This window comes from Quercus robur, chromosome 1 (assembly GCF_932294415.1).
Source record: "Quercus robur chromosome 1, dhQueRobu3.1, whole genome shotgun sequence".
In the NCBI taxonomy this organism is placed as follows: Eukaryota; Viridiplantae; Streptophyta; class Magnoliopsida; order Fagales; family Fagaceae; genus Quercus; species Quercus robur.
The window spans coordinates 18,126,866-18,145,725 of record NC_065534.1 but is presented as its reverse complement, the minus strand read 5'-3'; the positions used below and the strand labels follow the sequence as shown (position 1 = coordinate 18,145,725).

At 37.3% G+C, this 18,860-nt stretch overlaps 2 protein-coding genes across 2 annotated transcripts; one reads left to right on the top strand and one right to left on the bottom strand.

Moving 5' to 3' along the window:
• Window positions 1-9,447: 9,447 nt before the first annotated feature.
• Window positions 9,448-13,562, top strand: LOC126726442 (uncharacterized). The gene is made up of 2 exons (XM_050431726.1): window positions 9,448-12,399; window positions 12,531-13,562. Exons 1-2 carry the CDS (start codon window positions 9,448-9,450, stop codon window positions 13,560-13,562), a joined length of 3,984 nt encoding a protein of 1,327 aa, XP_050287683.1.
• Window positions 13,563-16,422: 2,860 nt separating this feature from the next.
• LOC126726364 (TPD1 protein homolog 1-like) lies at window positions 16,423-17,320 on the bottom strand. Its single transcript, XM_050431636.1, has 2 exons — window positions 17,233-17,320; window positions 16,423-16,748 (listed from the first exon to the last, which is right to left on the bottom strand). Exons 1-2 carry the CDS (start codon window positions 17,318-17,320, stop codon window positions 16,423-16,425), a joined length of 414 nt encoding a protein of 137 aa, XP_050287593.1.
• Between the last annotated feature and the right edge of the window lie 1,540 nt (window positions 17,321-18,860).

Sequence of the window (18,860 nt, the reverse complement as noted above, 5' to 3'; positions counted from 1 at the left end):
AAAAATTGAATAATATATCTAAGTATTTAACAAGACAATCATAAAAAATAAAAATCTCATAGTATAATACATAACAAAATAAAGGCAGAGAACCACATTGGGTAGAATAAAATAAGCTAATATTGATATGTTTGTTTAAATAGTAGGGTTTTATGGTATGAAAAATTTACAATTATAATCCTTAGCAACGCGGCTTGAGGTGGGGCGGGGACGGGGAGGGGCGGGGCTAAAATCTTGCCCCATCCCTGCCCCACTACCTTTGCGGGGTGGGGAAAACCCACGCAGGGTGAAGTGCGGAGGGGGGGGGGGGGGGTTAAGCGGGGCGGGGAAAAATTGCCTTCTCAAAGTATTACTGTTTACTAAAAAAAAAAAAAAATTAACTCCCTCACAACTTAAAATCCTATCCAATCATCTTAAAATGAGATCAATAAAATAACCAAACAATTATATAGTCAATGTATTTTTAAATGTTGATAATATAATAAAATTTATCCTAAAAATATGGTATATTTATCCTTAAAATATTAATGTTATGTTTGGAACAATGGATATGGAAAGAGAGGTGAGGAAAGTAGACTAAATAGTAGCCGAATTATTTCTTTATTAAATTTGTTGACTTGTGGAAATCAAATCTTTTGATCTAACGTAATCAGATCTCTAAAATCTCTCCTATAAAATAAAATGGAGAGATGTTAAAGATTTGATTTCAACACCTAAGTCAACAAATTTTATAAGGAAATATTTGATATACAATGTCTTAAATCAATGTTCTTAGAACATCCATTAACTTTTCCCTTTAAAATGTGCAATGTCTCCAATAAAGTAGGCTCATATTCTTTCTTACTGTTTTCCCAACAAAAAAGAAGAAGAAGAAGAAGCTTATATCCAATTCCTAAATCAAAACACATAATAAAATAAAAATGTTAATGCAAAGCGAAATTACAGAATAACTAATTAAAATAGTATAATGTTTATAGTACATATGTGATGCACGAAGAGAAAATAAAAAATGTAAGGGTTAGGCTAAACGAACCATTGACATTATGGACAACAAGTAGTAGTAACTAGTAACCCAACAATGAACATGGTCATGACTGAAATGGTTCCCATTCTTTCGACTCTTCTTACAGAATTCCCTCAAAACTTCTTTCTTTCTCTTATTTGGCCGGAGAAGTTGACAAAGATGTAGTGTGAGTTTGAAATTTTGAAATATTTTTTTTTATGACTATTGCTATAGGAATTTGCTATAAGTGCTTAATATTTTTAAATTTTGTGGTTTGATTGTCATGAAAGATTTTAAATAAGTTTAAATGTGCAAAATTTTTTTTTTTTTTTTTTTAATTTTGTTTAAGTTTTTGTTTAAAGTCTAAATATGAAATTTGATAATTATGATAATTGTTAATAAGATTTTATTATGATTGTGTTTATATATGAAATTATTTATTTTATTATTAAAAAATATGATGGGAAAAAAATCCTAATATGTTGGTTTAAATATATAATATAGTTAAAAATCAATTAAGAATATCCATTTTTATGATAACATGTAAAATCGAGAGCATTTATATATATTTTTGTAGGGTCACAATTTAGGGCTTAGGCCCAAAATGTATGGAGCCTTGTTCCAATGAACCCGATACAATGAATTTATAAAGAGTGGGCCAAAGAACTAAGACCTAACGAATGGGGCAACGACTAGAGTTGGGTTCAATGGTAATCAAACATAAATAAGAGATGTTGACATCACTGAACTTTCAGTCCGAGGAGGCCATCATCCTCGTATATTGATCACAGTGGGGTAATATAACAGTTTAAGTTGCTATAGTGTCCTCTCTTTCTATCTTTCGATCCCCCTTTCATGGAGAGTCTTTTACCTTATATATCCTCTTTGGTGTCATCTTTACCCTCCACTTGTCGATTATCTGAGCCCCCACTTGAGTACTTGTTCCATCAGCCACCCTCCCTGGCGCTCTATGAGTTGCAGTAGCCAATGTGGCACTGTTCAGAGGTGTTCTCCACATAAATGCGGCCAGTAAAGTAGCTGTTGTGCATTTAATGCGGTGGTGTTAGCCTTCTTTTAGATATTTTTAGGCTTTCTTCATTCTCTCATGTCCACGAAGCATGTTTCTATCATTGAACCTTCTCGGCAGACCGCCTTGATCGTTGGGTTATGTTTTTTGAACCATATTCACAAGTTCAAGGAGCTTGTGCTTTCTCGGACAACCACTCGTTTGCTCCACTTACAAGTCTCAGTTTGAGTATGTCTCATCATTAGTTGTTTCTCCTCGGATTTATTTATCCCCTCGGACAAAGCCCAAGGCCCAACATGCAATTTTGGGCCCTTACCCCTACAATTTTATATTATTATTAATATTAGTTTCAAAAAACATGATTCTCAAAAAAAAAAAAAAAGTTTCAAAAAACATATATATATTTTTTAATAAACAAGTTCAATAAAATATGAGCTTCTCTTTAATTTATTTGTATTTTGAATAAGAGATTTAATCTTATGATCCTTATTAATAGACATTGTAGGGACAAAGTTTGGAGCCCAAGCCCGCACCGTATGGAATCCTGGTCCAAAAAGCCCAATACAATGAATTTTGTAGAGTATGGGTCGAAGAACTAGGTTTAGACGAGTTGAGCGGTGGCTTGCATGGGATTAAGGAACACAGACAAGAACAAAAAGCTATTATGATGAAATGACCTCTTGTTCGAGGAGACTTAGAATTTTATTTATGGATACAGATCACTACATTAGGTTTCTTTTGCATGCTACAGTATTCTCTTCCTCTTTTTTTCTCGTCCCTACCTCATGGGGGCTTCTCTACATTATATAAGCTTTTCCAGATCATCCGAGCTTTACACTTGTTGATCATCTGAACCCCCACTTGAGCACCCATCCCATCAGGCACCCTTTTCAGTCCTTTGTGAGTTGCGGCAGCCAAGGTAACATTGTTCAGAGGTCTTCTCCACATTAATGCGGCCAGAAAAGTAGTTGCAGTGCATTTAATTTGGTGGTGGCAGCTTTTGCTTAGATATTTTGAGTTTTATTCCTTTTCACGTGTTTAGGGGGTGTGCTTCAGCGGTTTGAACATACATTTGCTCCAGATTTTCAGTGTCCAAGGAGAGGTCCCTCTTCGGAACTTCTTTCTTGTCTCCCATGATAAGGCTTGTAACGTAGATCATCTAAGTCACGTTGTCTCCTTGGACTCGCTAGTGTCCTCGGACAAGCCCAAGGCCCAACTCGTCACTTTGGGCCATAGCCCCCACAGACATTATTATGATTATGTTTATAATATTCTAATAGAGGAACTAAATATGGGAGATTTTATAGGAAAAATAAAGCCATCATAACAATTTCACAAAACCTCATCATTTGTCTATTACCTGGTTCACCTCACACATGGGACATTAATCAAAGTTGCAAATTGTGGGGTAGGGGGTGATATTGAGTAGGATAATTAAGAATGAATCAATGAAAGCAAAGCAGAGCCTTAAATGGCAATTAAAATGGAAATTTGTTAGAAAAATATATCCTTTAGTTGTATTTCCACTTTTACTCTATCTTTTTAGAAAAAAAAAAATACATTGATTCATTCGAATTTTAAATGTCTCTATTGAAAACATCTCAAGGTACCAATTGAATTATAATGCTCTTGGCATTTCCATTTAGTCCTTACCCTTGGCTGTTCTGAGGTATGGGGAAAGATTGGACTTTTTCAAACAATCAAGGGCATTTCATTTAGGAAGGGCAGGATACTCTCCAGACTCCAATTAACTTGAAAAATTTTATAATAAAAAAAAAATGAAAGTACTAAAAAATTAGAGGGATGGAAATGTGCCTAACCCAAACAAAAATGACCTTGATAGAAATTATTATAAAGTCTGATTGCATTATTTAAAAGTTCAATCTCCATCTCATCTATTCCAAAATGGTTGTAGGAGGAGATGGCCTTGGCCCTTCTTCTATATAAGCTCATTTTTATTAATATCTCTTATCCTTTTTTCTTTTTTGACCAAATAATATTTCTTATCCTTATTCAGCTTTTTTTTTTTTTTGGGCATAAATAGGACTTATATTAGATAAAAAAGGGTCTTACAATAGAAATATTATAACAACTACAGTGCAAGGGACCACATCATTACACAAACAAACTTAGAAAAACACAAACTAACTGATAAGACACAAACCAAAAAACACCAACAAGAAGAGAGGACTAGCTGAACCAAATACAACACTACTAGATCCTTATTAACCGCGACAACTCTGAGATGAGACAAAACCCATGGAGTCCCAATATATACATTGCAACAAAAAGGTGGGGCATGTATCATACAACACTTCCCTTTTCCGATTAAGAAGCACCCCTCTTTGCCAATAAGTCTGCACAGCTATTGGCCTCTCTCCATATATGCTCAACGCGCACCTCCCAATCCCTGCTGAGGAGCCATTTGCAATCCAAAACCAAATTAGAAAATTCCATAGGATAGTCCTCATTAGTTTTCAACCATTTGTAAGCAAGAAAGGAATTTGTTTGGAGACAAACTTGGTAATAGCCATTGGTCCATGCTTGAATCAAAGCCTCTCTAATACCCCACAGTTCAGCCATAGTATTATTTGTGACTCCAAGGTGCAAGGTGAAACCCCACAACCATTCTCCATTTGCTGAGCGAGTCATGCCACCCGCACCGAACTCGCAAGGGTTACCTAAAGAGCTACCGTCTGTATTAAGAGTTATAAAAGGAAAAGGGGTCGGGCTCCATCTAATGTAAATGAAGGAAGACGATGGTGAGTGTCCTGACAAAACTGTACTGAGAAAGAAGAATTTTGTGGCATGAGATATAGCATTTTGTTTCAAAGAAAGATAAGGAATGGATTTCCCTGTAAAGATCAACGAATTTCGTCCCAACCATATTGCCTACATGGTAAAGGTGAAGATAATATACCAAGGAGTATAACACAAAGGGGAGGTTAGTTTGGAATTAATCTTGCACCAATCATGGAGTTCCAGTTTGAAAAAGTCAGCAATAAGTAAGTGCCCAGGAAATGAGGACCAAATGTGACGGGCAAAGTGGCAATCCCACAGAACATGAATTGGCATTTCAATCTCATTGCAATGGGGACACACTTGGTCTCTCACAACAGCATGCGGGAAAAGGATCGATTTTGTAGGGATGCAGTGGTGCGCATATTTCTAGATAAATTTTTTAATTTTAGGTGGTATTTTTAATTTCCAAATTCAAGACCATGTCACCAACGTCCTCCTGTTGCCTCGTTGGACTTAGACACAAGGTAATGGTATGCGGATTTAACTGAGCAATAGCCTGCGTAATAGTCCCAGACACAGTCATTAGTAAGAGTTGAAGGAGTATCGAGAAGAGGCAGTGGTTGAGCATAAATAAATTGGGTTATGTATGACGGTAAAACTATACTAAGAGATGTGAAATCCCATTGGTGATTATTAGTGATCATGTCGGCCACCCTATACCCATATTCATGAGGGAGAAGGGGCTATGAATAAGGCCACGAATTGGTCCTGGTGGAAGCCAATGGTTTGTCCAAAAATTTATGCTATGGCCATTGCATGTAATCCACCGCAAACCACCCTGTAAGAGGCCCCTTCCCCGCAATAAAGCCTTCCACGAGTGAAATCCCGTATGCGAATTGGTCCCCAAAAAATCAGTTGTTCGGTAATGCTTCTGAGAAAGAAACTTAGCTAATAGAGACTATAGGTTTCTCCATAATTGCCACGCCTAATTCATTAGGAAAGCATCATTGGTAGTATTTGAATCCCTGATACCCAGTCCACCATAGGTCTTAGGTTTGGTGAGCGTGTTCCATTTGATGAGATGCACATGTCGTTGTGTTGGTGTATCACCCCATAGGAAATCTCTTATGGCCTTGTCTATACTACTCGTGGTACCCGTAGGGAGGACAGTTGTTTGCATTTGATAGTATGTAAGGGGGGAAAGGATAGATTTAATCAGAGTAAACCTACTTGCCTGTGAAAGAAGCTTAGATTGCCAAGCACGTATACGAGTGTGAATTTTATCCAGTAAGGGTTGGAAAGCCGGTGTCGATTTCCTTTTAGTAAGGAGAGGCATGCCTAAATATTTGCCAAGATCTTGGACAATAGGCATGTTTGTGAATGAGGAAATGTTACGCTCGGTGTCCAAAGGAGTGTTCCGTGAAAAGAATAGCTTAGATTTAGTAGCATTGCAGATCTAACCCGACACCTCACAAAAGCTCGAAAATAGATTAAATAGGGTTGTACACTCCTGAAGATTTTCCTTGGCAAACAGGAAAATATCATTTGCAAACAAGATAGATTAAACCCAATAGGGCGATGACCAACCCAAATAGGAGAAAGCCTTTTAGTATGAAGTGCCTGGTCTAATGATAACGACAAGTGGTTCAAGTAGAGGATGAAAAGATACGGAGATAATGGATCCCCTTACCTAATGCCATGGGATGGCTGAAAGGGCGCACTCACCTATCCATTCCATAAAATAGAAACTAAGGATGGTGATATACAAGCTATAATTAACTCAATAATAAGAGTGGGGAAATGATAAAACTTCAAGGTATACTTAATGAAGGACCATTCCAATTTATCATATGCTTTCTCCAGGTTAATTTTGGCTACTAGGAGATTAGTTTTCCAAAACTGGTGGTGAAAAAAGTGAAGAAATTCTTGCGCAAGAATATAATTATCCGTAGTTCTTCTACCCAAGACAAACCCTGATTAGGCCAGGTGAATCATGGCTGAAAGAAAAGGTTTAAGCCTATTGACTAAAAGTTTAGTTAGTAGTTTGTACAATGTGTTTCACAAGCTAATAGGCCTTAACTGAGTCACAGATTCAGGGTTAGGAACTTTTGGGATGCACACTAATTTTATTTGAGTTAAGTCCTCTGGAATACATGCTGTGAGAAATAGTGTTTGTTATCCTTATTCAGATTTAAACTAAGGAAAAAAAACCTACAAAAGTCTCTTTTTTTAATAGGTAACATATTATATATCCACCATTCGTTCTTGTCCAAAGTCGGCCCTAGGCCTAGGTCACATAGGTCATGGCCTAGGCACTCAAATTGGAAGGGCAATAAGTAATTTTTTTTTTTTTTTAAATGTGAGTTGTAAATTTTTTTTCCTCTTATTTTAAGAAGGACAATTTTTTTTTTGAGTAATGCTAAAAATACTACAAATTTTATTACATAGGTCTTACAAATTGTTGTATCACCAATTACAAAAAATAATATCAAATACTTGTTCATTATCTTGTTGAAGTGCTACCAATCATATTAATTTTCACATCATTCTGTTTTATTTTTGTAAAAAATTTATAGAAGCTTTAGCATTTTCCAAAAAATAAAAATAAAAATAAATAGAAATCCAACCAAATCATTGTTAAGTGAGTGAAAAATGCAAAAGTTGCTATAAATTTTACTATAACAAATTTACAAATTAATGTGGTAAAACTATGATTGATGACACTTTAGTTTGTATGGCTTACGTAGTAAAATTTCTCATATCCTTAGCATTGCTCAAATGAATTAGTCATAATAAAAAGTAAAAACAATGGATTTAATTTTTTTTTAAATTATAGTATAATATATTAAATAAAATGATAGTTAATAAATTAAATATTATTTAAGTGATATTTAAATATAAAAAGACTCATTTCAAGTTTTTGTCTTAAGCCTCACATTGTAATGAACCAAACCTATATTCCTTGTCTATACTTGTAAAAGAGTCTTTTTGGAGATCCATTTAAGTATCTGAATCTTACCAACTAACATATATAACATTTTTGATGGATGGTTTCTCTGGTGCAACAGGAAAACGCTTCCTAAAGCTCAGTAGAATTTGTGTCCCTTCTTCTAGAAGGAGTTGTGTGTCCCTTGGAATAACAAGTTATTCCTAGGCTAGTGGGTTTTTGTCTCTTTGTGGGGTTTGGGAAACAGAATTCTTTTAGAGTAGGAAGATTTTTGTACTCATCCATGGAAGAGTTGACACAAAATTGGAACCGCCTAACTTTGTTAGACAGAGAGGGGCCGGGGTGTAATCTTACAAATGAGGACAGCTACAGTTCTTATTCTATAGTAGCAAAGTTTTTGACCAAACGAGCTTTGAATGTTGATGTCATTGCAAAAACTTTCAATCCGTTGTGGAGATCTCGGAATGGGTTTAAGATCCAGAACCTTGGTGACCACATAATGCTCTTTACTTTTGATAACAAATCTGATGTGGATCGGGTCCTTGCAAGTGAACCATGGAGTTTTGACAAACACTTGGTTGTCATGCAAAGGTACGAGCATGAAACATCCATTGAAGAACTTTCTTTTAACCGAGCTAGTTTTTGGGTCCAATTGCATGGTATTCCATTACGCTACATGACGGCAGAAGCGGCAGTGAAGATTAGTTCCGTCATTGGAGAAGTGGCCCAACCAATTGACCCAAAGGAATTAGACGGGGGGAAATTTCTACGCCTCAAGATCTCCATTGACCTATCTCTACCATTGTGCCGAGGGCGCCTTATTTTGTTGGACAATGGAAAACAAACTTGGGTAAGCTTCAAGTATGAACGACTCCCAAACTTGTGTTATTGGTGTGGGCGTCTAACACACGATGACAAGGATTGTGAGAATTGGATTAATAGTGAGGGCACTCTCCGCCCTGAGGAACGTCAATTTGGCCCTACTCTACGTGCCCCTGCCTTTGTGCCGTCAAGGAATACTAGTGTGACTGTACCAGGGTTCTATACAGCAAGGAAGAAGACTGAAGCAACCAATCAACACAATGTACAAACCTCCCCTGCCAAGCACGGCAGCGATCAGATGCCTCACGGTAAACGAAGTAATTCAGGCAAGGACGATCCAATAACTCAGGGAAGTTATGCAACGGGTTGCAACGGAAAAAAGGTTATAATTAATGACCATGGTGAAACGTTACCTGAAGTGCTACCAGGGTTTAAAAGTGCTGTCAATTGGGTATTAAACCCTAAAGTTGCTAATAATAAGGGTTTAAATGCAGGAGCCGTTTGTGATAATCACCATGAAGACCTGGAGCCAGACGTTAATTACTTTGATGTTGAGGTGTCAAAAGGTGATAATGAAAAGGATGAGCAGGGAAAGAACCCTAGCACACCACGTGACTCACTTATCTCAAACAATACCAGGTGTAGTGAACCACGTGACACACAAGAGGCAGGTAGGGTTGAAGCCTCTCACACTCAATATCGCAAACTCCCGTCGTGGACCCGTAGAACTCGTCCAGTTTCTTCAAGCCACGGCCAAAATTCCAAACACATCTCAGGCAGCAAAAGAGAAGCAACACCATTATACAGTGAGGATGAACCAGTTATCAAGCGTCAACAGTACTTGCAGGATGAAACAGAGGAACTATTCGAAGTGGTGGAGGCTGGTAGCCAGCCCCGCCAACCACGATGAACTGCCTCAGTTGGAACTGCCGTGGATTGGGCCAGCCACGTGCAGTTCTGGAACTCACGGAGATGGTCAAAAAGTACTCTCCGGCCATCATTTTTCTCATGGAAACCAGATCAAAGGAAGGCTTCTTAAAAAAACTATGTTCGAAATTACAGACAGACAATGTTTTTATTGTTCCACGAACAAACATAGGAGGAGGTTTGGCTCTCTACTGGAAAAATAGCATTGATCTCAATGTAATGAGTTCCTCACCAACTTATATTGACGCAGTGATTAACCCAGGAGTGGATGACGCCTGGCGGTTCACAGGTTTCTATGGAAATCCGGTAACAACCAACCGGGAACACTCTTGGGCGCTACTTAAACACTTATGTCTCAAGATGGACTTACCATGGATGTGCGTAGGAGATTTCAATGAAATTGTTAAAGTGGAAGAAAAAATGGGAGGTGCCCTTAGGCGGGAAAGACAAATGAGGGAATTCCGGGAAGTGTTGGATTTTTATGGCTTTCGTGACTTGAGCTTTGTGGGTTCACCGTTCACTTGGTGCAATAACCGTCCTGATGAAGGGGTGACATGGATTCGGCTAGATAGGGGGGTGGCTATACCTTCGTGGTCCCAATTATTCCCAACAGTCCGAGTACATCACATAGCTGGTTCCTTATCAGATCATTGCCCATTATGGCTAAGTTCAGATGATGAGAACAAGCGCTTCTACAAGCGAAATAGACCATTTCATTTTGAAGCGGCCTGGTTGAAGGATGAGAGGTGTGAAGGGGTAATCAAGCAGGCATGGCAAAAACATAGTCCAGGAGAGCATATGGAAAAGGTAATACACAAAATTGAGGCATGTCGTACAAGTCTTCAGTGTTGGAGCAGATTGTCCTTCAGAAACATAAGACAATTACTGGAAAAAAAGAAGAAGCAGTTGGTTCAAGCAGAAGCTTTATCAATGAGAGGGGGCAGCCATGAACAGGTTCGGATTCTAAAAGGGGAAGTATACGATCTCATGGTGAAGGAAGATGTCATGTGGCACCAAAGGGCACGGGTTGAGTGGTTGCAAAGTGGAGACATGAATACCTCCTATTTCCACAGTAGAGCAACTCAACGAAATAAAAGAAATTTTATTTCAAAGCTGGTCTTGGAGGATAACTCAGTTGTTGAAGATGAAAAAATGATTGGAGAAGCCATGGTGAACTATTTCAGAAATATTTTCACTTCAACGTCCCCATCTGATTTTGAGCCTATTCTCCAAGGTATTGAGCCAAAGATAACCCCTGGTATGAATGCAGACTTGACCCGAGATTTCACAGCTGTAGAGGTGGAGCAAGCCTTGAAACAAATGAAACCACTGATAGCACTTGGACCCGATGGTATGTCTCCTATTTTTTACAAATCTTGTTGGAATTTTATAAGCCAAGATGTAATTGCTGTTGCCCTTTCTGTTCTTAATTCGGGTACAATGCCAGAAAACTTGAACCACACTTACATAGCCCTCATTCCAAAGACCAAATCACCAGAACAAGCAAAAGATTTTAGACCAATAAGCCTTTGTAATGTCCTATACAAAATCATCTCCAAGACCATAGCAAACCGCCTAAAAAAACTCCTACCCAAACTGGTTTCTGAGTCACAAAGTGCCTTCATGTCCAATAGATTGATATCTGACAATATCCTTGTTGCCTTTGAAACACTCCACCACATTAAAAATAAGCGGAAAGGAAAATCGGGTTTTATGGCTCTTAAGCTTGATATGAGCAAAGCATATGACCGAGTGGAATGGATCTTTTTAGAAAAACTTATGGAGAAATTGGGTTTTGGTAGCAGGTGGATTTCTCTCATAAGCTCATGTATGCGTACTGTGTCATTTTCGGTATTGATTAATGGTGAACCCCATGGTCACTTTACCCCTAATAGAGGACTCCGTCAAGGGGACCCCCTCTCCCCTTATTTGTTTCTCTTATGTGCAGAAGGTTTACACTCTCTTATCCAGCAAGCTGAATGTTCCGGTTCACTTCGGGGTGTGTCTCTTTGTAGGGCTGGTCCAAAGGTGTCTCATCTCTTTTTTGCTGATGATAGCTTGCTATTTTGTAGAGCTAATCAGAAAGATAGCAACACCATTCTAGAGATACTACATCAATATGAGAAAGCATCGGGCCAACAAATAAATAGAGAAAAAACCCAACTATTTTTTAGTCCCAATACAGATCACGCGATGCAAGAGCACATCAAATCCAAGATAGGAGTATCGGCTACCCATCATATTGAGTCATACCTTGGCTTACCAACTTTTGTTGGAAGAGGAAAAAAGAAAAGCTTCAGTTACATACGAGAACAGATTTGGCATAAGATTCAAGGATGGAAGGAAAAATTGTTGTCACAAGGGGGTCGGGAAGTCTTGATAAAGGCAGTCCTCCAAGCCATGCCATCCTACACCATGGGTTGTTTTTTGCTGCCCAAGTCTTTGTGCAAGGATATAGAGTCTCTAATCCACAAATTTTGGTGGGGGTACAAGGGGGAAACAAGGAAAATTCATTGGATTGGATGGGACAAACTTTGCCTTCCAAAATGCCAAGGAGGATTGGGATTCAAGGACGTGGAGAATTTTAATCTAGCATTGTTGGGAAAACAGGTATGGAGGCTCCTTCACAAAACTGATTCACTCTTTTACAAAGTGTTTAAACCAAGATTCTTCCCTAATTGCTCAATAATGGATGAGGAAGTGAAGCTAAATGGGTCCTATGCTTGGCAAAGTATCATGAAGGCTAGGCGGGTAGTGAGTTTGGGTGCTCGTTGGAGAATTGGCAATGGAAGAAAGGTTATCATTCGGAAGGACAAATGGCTCCCAAATCAACATTCAAGCTGCATCATATCTCCACAAAAAAACTTCCCAAATAACACTCGGGTTTGTGCTCTTATTGATGAAAACAACTCATGTTGGCTGGAAGATCGGGTTAGAGATGAGTTCCTCCCTCATGAAGCTAACACCATCCTTAGTCTGCCTCTAAGCCACCTTGGTGTTGAAGATAAACTGATTTGGCTGCCACAAAAAATGGTATTTACTCAACAAAATCTGCTTATCAGCTTCTTAATGACACAGTGAAGTCAGCTGCAACGGGTCCTTCAAATAGGAATGCTCATAAAAATTTCTGGCAGAAGGTATGGTCATTGAATGTTCCAAGCAAGATTCAGCACTTCATTTGGAGGGCTTGCAACAATTCCCTGCCGACCAAACTGAATTTAAGCAGGCGAATCCCAATTCCAAATGCAATTTGTGAGAGGTGTGGCAGTGAGATTGAAGATACAGTGCATGCACTATGGGGATGCCAAATGCTAAAGGAATTATGGTGGGAAGTGGAGCCGTGTAGAAGCTTCTTGTCCGAAAGTTTTGTCAATTTCAGGGACCTATTTGAGGGAGTGATGCTGCGAAACAGTCACAACCTTGCTGAAATTGTGGCTTTCATTGCATGGAGCATCTGGTTTAACCGCAATGCCTCGAGAGTGGGCAGCCCAACGTTGCCAATAACTCAGATTCATCGGGATGCTTTGGAGCGACTACAAGAATTCCAGGCAGCCACCGATCATCCTCTGCACATGCCGATCGAAGCAAACCCGGCTCATTGGCTTCCACCGCCGCCTCAGCAGTTCAAAGCAAACTGTGATGGCGCTCTGTTTCAAGACATTAACCGTGCTGGACTGAGAGTGGTTATTCGAAACCATGAAGGCATGGTGATGGCGGCTCTTACTGAACAGGTCCCTCTGCCTCCATCAGTGGAGGATGTGGAAGCAATGGCGTGGAGAAGAGCAGTCACATTGGCTGGCGAGCTTGGAATGCAAGATGTGGTGTTTGAGGGTGATTGCGAGGTGGTGTTCAAGCACCTTACTACTGCCGACTCAAGCTGGGCCTCCTTTGGTCACATTACCGACGAGGTTCGCGCTCTAGCTTCGCAGATGCGAGCTGCCTCTTTTTCCCATATAAAACGCAGTGGTAATGCTGTAGCTGACAAGCTTGCCCATTTAGCTAAGTTCTCTTGTGATCCTCAGATTTGGATTGAAGACATCCATTGTAATGCAAAAAATCTTGTAATAATTGACAGAAGTTTTCTGTCCATCTAATATAAAGCACCAACTGGTTTCTCAAAAAAAAAAAAAAAAAAAAAACATATATAACATTTTTTTTCTAATTAATTTTGTTAACGTGTGATTTGATCATGTAATCAAATCTCTCAATCTCTTTGTAAAGATAATGAGAGAGATGTTAGAAAATTGATTTCAATATCTTAAAAAAAGTTACAATTTTTTTATAAAAAAGTTGATATATGATAATTTTTTTTAAAATTCGATAATTACTATAAGGGAGATGAGATTTGGACCTTATGTCTTGTAAATATCAAGAGGTGCCAACTAATTTAGCTACAAAGCACTTTGGCAAAATTTTTATTTTATTTTATATTATTTTTTTTTTGAGAAACACTTTGGCAAAAAAATTGATATATTGATTTTTCATATCCATATGGATATTATATGGTTATCCCAATATAGTCAAATTGTTAATTTTACTTATTATTTTGTGTAGTAAGTAGGGTTGTAAAAGAGTCGGGCTTTGTTGAGTATTAAATATTCAAGTTTGACTCCACCTCAAAAGTAAACTATTCAAGCTCAACTCGAGCTCAAACAAGGCTTGCAAACAATTTTTGAACTCAAACTCATCAAAAAGTCCAAAAGCTTGAACTCGAGCTCAATATCAAGCTCATGAGTTTGAGACCCATCACAAGTATATTAGCAAGTCCATTTGGTTTGGGCGGGTGGTCCAAACGTCCAATTAATTAAAGTTTTAGTAAGATATGTATATTTTTCAAACTCATATATATAGAGCTTCTTACTATGGCCATAAACAAACCTAGGTTTTGCTTCTTCTTTTTTATTGAACCCTATTGTTCATAAGCCTATTCATGAACATATATATATATATATATATATATATATATTAGGCTTGACTTGTTATTAAACAAGCCTAAAATTAAACCTCAAGTTCGACTTATATATAAACAAACAAACTTTTTATCTAGTAAAACAACTTAAGTTGCGTTTGGATTGGGATGAAAACTTCTGCGTCTGCATTTACGTTTTTTTTTTTTTTTTTTTTTTTTTTCACGCGTTTTGGAGCGTTTTGGGTGTTGCGGCTACTGTTCATGCACTGTTCAATGAACAGTAGCCGCAAACTTTGACTTTTCAAATTTTTTTGGACCAATCACAGTACATCGTGTACTGTTCATGGACCCACAAATTTCACTTTTCAGCAACTTTTTCATTAAAAATGGGTCCCACGATACTATTCACACATCTATATATATATATAAAACCGAAACCTTTGCTGGCACCACAATTTTCCACGTCAGCACAATATTTAAAAAATAAAAAATAAAAAATAAATAAAAATTATAACTCCTCAAAACCCTAGCAACCTTACCCCTCTCTCAAGTTAAGAAATATAAAGCCACGGTTTCTGCAAAATCTCTCTTTCTCCAGACGTAGGAAGCCCTAAAGCATTCAAGATCTACAAAACCCTAGCAACCTTACCCCTCTCTCAAGTTAAGAAATATAAAGCCACGGATTCTGTAAACTCTCTCTCTCCAGACGTAGGAAGCCCTAAAGCATTCAAGATCTACAATGCACGGTATAGATTTTAGCTTATAAAGTTCAGCTTTTGTAAGGTTAGTTTTGTTTATATATTAATTAATACATAGTACTTTGTTCACCATTGAATACTCATATAATCAATTTCCAATTCAGTGTTCAAGAATTAAACCAAAATTCTAACTGCGCTATCATAAAATATTATTATTAGTATGAATTTTATGGAGTTGCGGTGTTCAAGAATTAAACCAAAATTCTTTTAAATTATCTATAATATTTTGTCCTCTGAAAATTTTATCTCTTTGATTTTAGTATATTGTGTTTCTTAAACTATAGAGAGATTTTCTTTGGTTTCTGCAAACTCTCTCTCTCTCTCCAGATGTAGGAAGCCCTAAACGCACGGTATAGCATTCAAGATCTACAACTCACGGTATAGATTTTAGCTTATAAAGTTTAGCTTTTGTAAGGTTAGTTTGTTTATATATTTAGTCCTTATGTTTAGGTTTAGGTTTAGGTTTTAAGAGATTTATATATTACTACTATATGGCTGAATTTCCCGTGACATCAGTTTTATGTTTTTTTTTTTAATTTGTTTTATGTAAGGTTAGTTTGTTTACATCAGTTCTTTATCTCAAAGATAAGGCTTTTATTTCTACCGCAAGAACTATTTAGGTATGTATCCCTTGCAAGCACACATGAACTTAAATTTTCTTTTAATATATGCATGCTTTATTATTTTCTAATAGTTTTCCCGTGCATCGCACGGGTTAGCGACTAGTTTAAAAATTATTTCGCTACAGTGTTTTTCAGTTTTCAGTTTCAGTTTTCAGTTTTCAGCTGTATCCAAACGGACCCTTAGTTGATTATAGCCCAGCAGTAAGTAATTCGGATATTATATGGCTCTCCCAATATTCAAACGATTAATTTTTCTTCTTCTTTTGTGCAATAAGAAAATTGTAAGTGGCATTCATTGTAGTCGTAAAAAGATTAACAAACAACAAATATGTTCTAGACATGCTGCAATGTAGGAAGAAGAGTAAAATGAAGCTCCTTGCATTATTACATTATAATAACAATATATAAAATGATATAAATTTATAGTGAAAAATGTTACGTCTACAATATTTTCAAAACAATTTTATTACAAATTATAAGTAATAAGTTATTATAGACGGTTAATGGTGGACAAAAAAAGTAATTTTAATAGTAAGCTTAGATTATAACAAATAACAATTTTTCACATAAAATTTATTGTAAAATGTTATAGATGTAACTTTACTCGTTCACAGTAGCCATATTCTTGTTCTAAAAATTACTCAATATTGATCATATATTCGAATCAAGGTAAGCAAGTGAGGGAGGAAACAGCAAGGGGGAATTGGGCACTAGAGGCATATTTGAAGGAGATAACAGCACCATTAGCAAGGGGTTTTCCATTGTTAACAAGGCAGTCATTACTGCCAAGTTTCCTGAATATCATAGGGTTGATCAGTAGCTCAGATGCAAAAGAATCACAGCTGAGATGGATTTGGGCAATGCTGCAATCCCTGGGGCACTCATTTATTATTTGCACACTAAAAATTGGAGTTCCACTAGGTAGGTTGCCAGTGGTGCCTTGTATGACCTGAATGTAATCTTTTAAACAATCTCCTGAATCTCCTCCTCCTGCAAATGAAAATTTTAGGTGATTAAAATTCACCCTTTCTTGATAAATTAAATTTTTTTTTTTTTTTTCAAATAAGTGGTTGTTTCTCACTATATAACATAAACATATTTTATATAGTGAGAAACAACCACTTATTATTCTAATAAACTATTCATCAAAAAAAATATTATTATAATCAACTATCATAATAAAATAAAACTATCATAATTATCAAATTCATATTTAATAAGTATTTCATAGACAAACACAATAAAAAATAAATAAATATTTTAATAACTATTATAATTTTCCTTTTAAAAAAACCCTAAAACTATTATAATTTTCAGATTTCATATTTATATATGCAAAATAAAATAGACAAAAAAACTTTTTTTTTAGAGAAAAATATAAATAATAGTTTATTAAACTTTATCGAGAGAGAGAGAGAGAGAGAGAGAGAGAGAGGCTGCAAACTAGCGTGTAGAAGGGTCAAGCTAAACAAACCATTGACATTATGAACAGCAAGTACCAGTAACCCGACAATGAACATGGTCATGACCGACGCTGTGTGACCACAAGAGATGGTTCTCATTCTTTGGACCCTCTGCTTTTTCTTTCTTTATTTCTTTGTTGTGTTGTATAAGCTAAAGATGTTTGTGTTTAATTATGTTTTTGGGTGCATTATATACTGCGAGATTGAAATTTGAAAGCATTCCTTTTATAAGAATGCAAATCTTATCTCACTTTTTATGCCCCCCTCCATATTCTACTATTAATTAATTTCAACTTGCCATTCTTATAAAATAACGGAAGTTTAGAATGAATAATAATAATAATAATAATAAACAAATCAAATACCTTGGCTTACCATAATTAGTGGATGGAGCATAATGATAAATTTATTGTTAAAAAATAAGAATATAAAAAAGAAGTATATTCCTTTTGTGGCTGTAATTGCTTTATAAATTTGCTATAATTGCTTAATATTTAAATTGAGTTCAAATTTGGTAAGGATGTGTGTAAAACTCATGTTTTATATCATTCAATAAGTGATTGACACATTGTTGAGGGCCATTTGTGAGAGCCCAGGCAGACAGAAAAAAAACCCAATGATAAGGGCAACAAGGAATTGACAAAATAGATAGCAAAAAACCATTAGGCCCAAGTGGCAGGAATAATGGATCACAGACCCAACAAATAAACAAATGGGTCTTGAAGAGGCAAGTGGGCTCAAAGAAGCCCAGAAAGAAAGAAATGGCATCTCATAGGCAGTGTATGAGGCAGCAAAGCGAGAAAGGGCTGCCGCAGGCCCAAGGCAATGCAAACTAAGAGAGTAAGGGGTTTATGGCAGGCCCATGAACCCCAAGGATGAGAATAAGGTTATTGAGCCAGGGAAACCCAATGAAGTTAGTAAAAAGCTCATGGGAGTGTGGAATTAGCAAATGGGCCGAGGAAGCCCAAAGAAAGTAAACGGGCCGTGGATGCCCAAAGGAAAGCCCAAAGGGACATAGGAGCCCATAAGTAAAAGCAAAACAGTGGCCATGACAAGCCACTGAGAGAAGGAATAAACGGCTGGCCCAAAAGAGACCCAGCAGGATTAAGTTATTACGGCATGAATAATAGTACAACGTTGCAAGAAATAAAGAAAATCGAGAGTGGGCCAAAGAGATGTAAGATCCATTATCAGACAAAGTCCAGCTCTTGAATGGAGCGAGAAACCAAAGAAAAGCCCACATAAAATGTCAGAAAACACGGACGGAGAGTCTCCAGATCACGGCAAACGCATGAGCAGCAGGCAGACTTTTGGACATATCTGAAAGGAAAGTACACGCAAGGCCCAGGCACCACCAGCCTGTACCCAGCCAATATAAGACATGGTGGGGCCATGGGCCAGAGATAAGAGATAAAGGGAGTATGGTTTGGTGGTGGGGAGAGGGGAAAAGACCTATTTTGCGGCTCCTGCCTAAGCCCTTTTGGGAGGTACGTCCTGCTGGGATGATAGACCACCCAAAAGAGGTAAGGTTGAGGGGGGAACCGTTAGGTGCATGCCTTGAGGGAAACAAAGAAAAAGCATTTATGCCGTGGTAGGAAAGAGTGCTAAGGTGGACTGAGGAATGAAACAAACCTGCCTT

Coding starts and splice junctions, on each gene's coding strand:
- LOC126726364 (XM_050431636.1), bottom strand. CDS start 17,320: ATGAGAACCATCTCTTGTGGTCACACAGCGTCGGTCATGACCATGTTC. Junction 16,749..17,232: donor TGCTGTTCATAATGTCAATG/GTTTGTTTAGCT, acceptor TTTCATTTGCAG/GAGGAGGAGATTCAGGAGAT.
- LOC126726442 (XM_050431726.1), top strand. CDS start 9,448: ATGAACTGCCTCAGTTGGAACTGCCGTGGATTGGGCCAGCCACGTGCA. Junction 12,400..12,530: donor CATGTTGGCTGGAAGATCGG/GTTAGAGATGAG, acceptor TCTGCTTATCAG/CTTCTTAATGACACAGTGAA.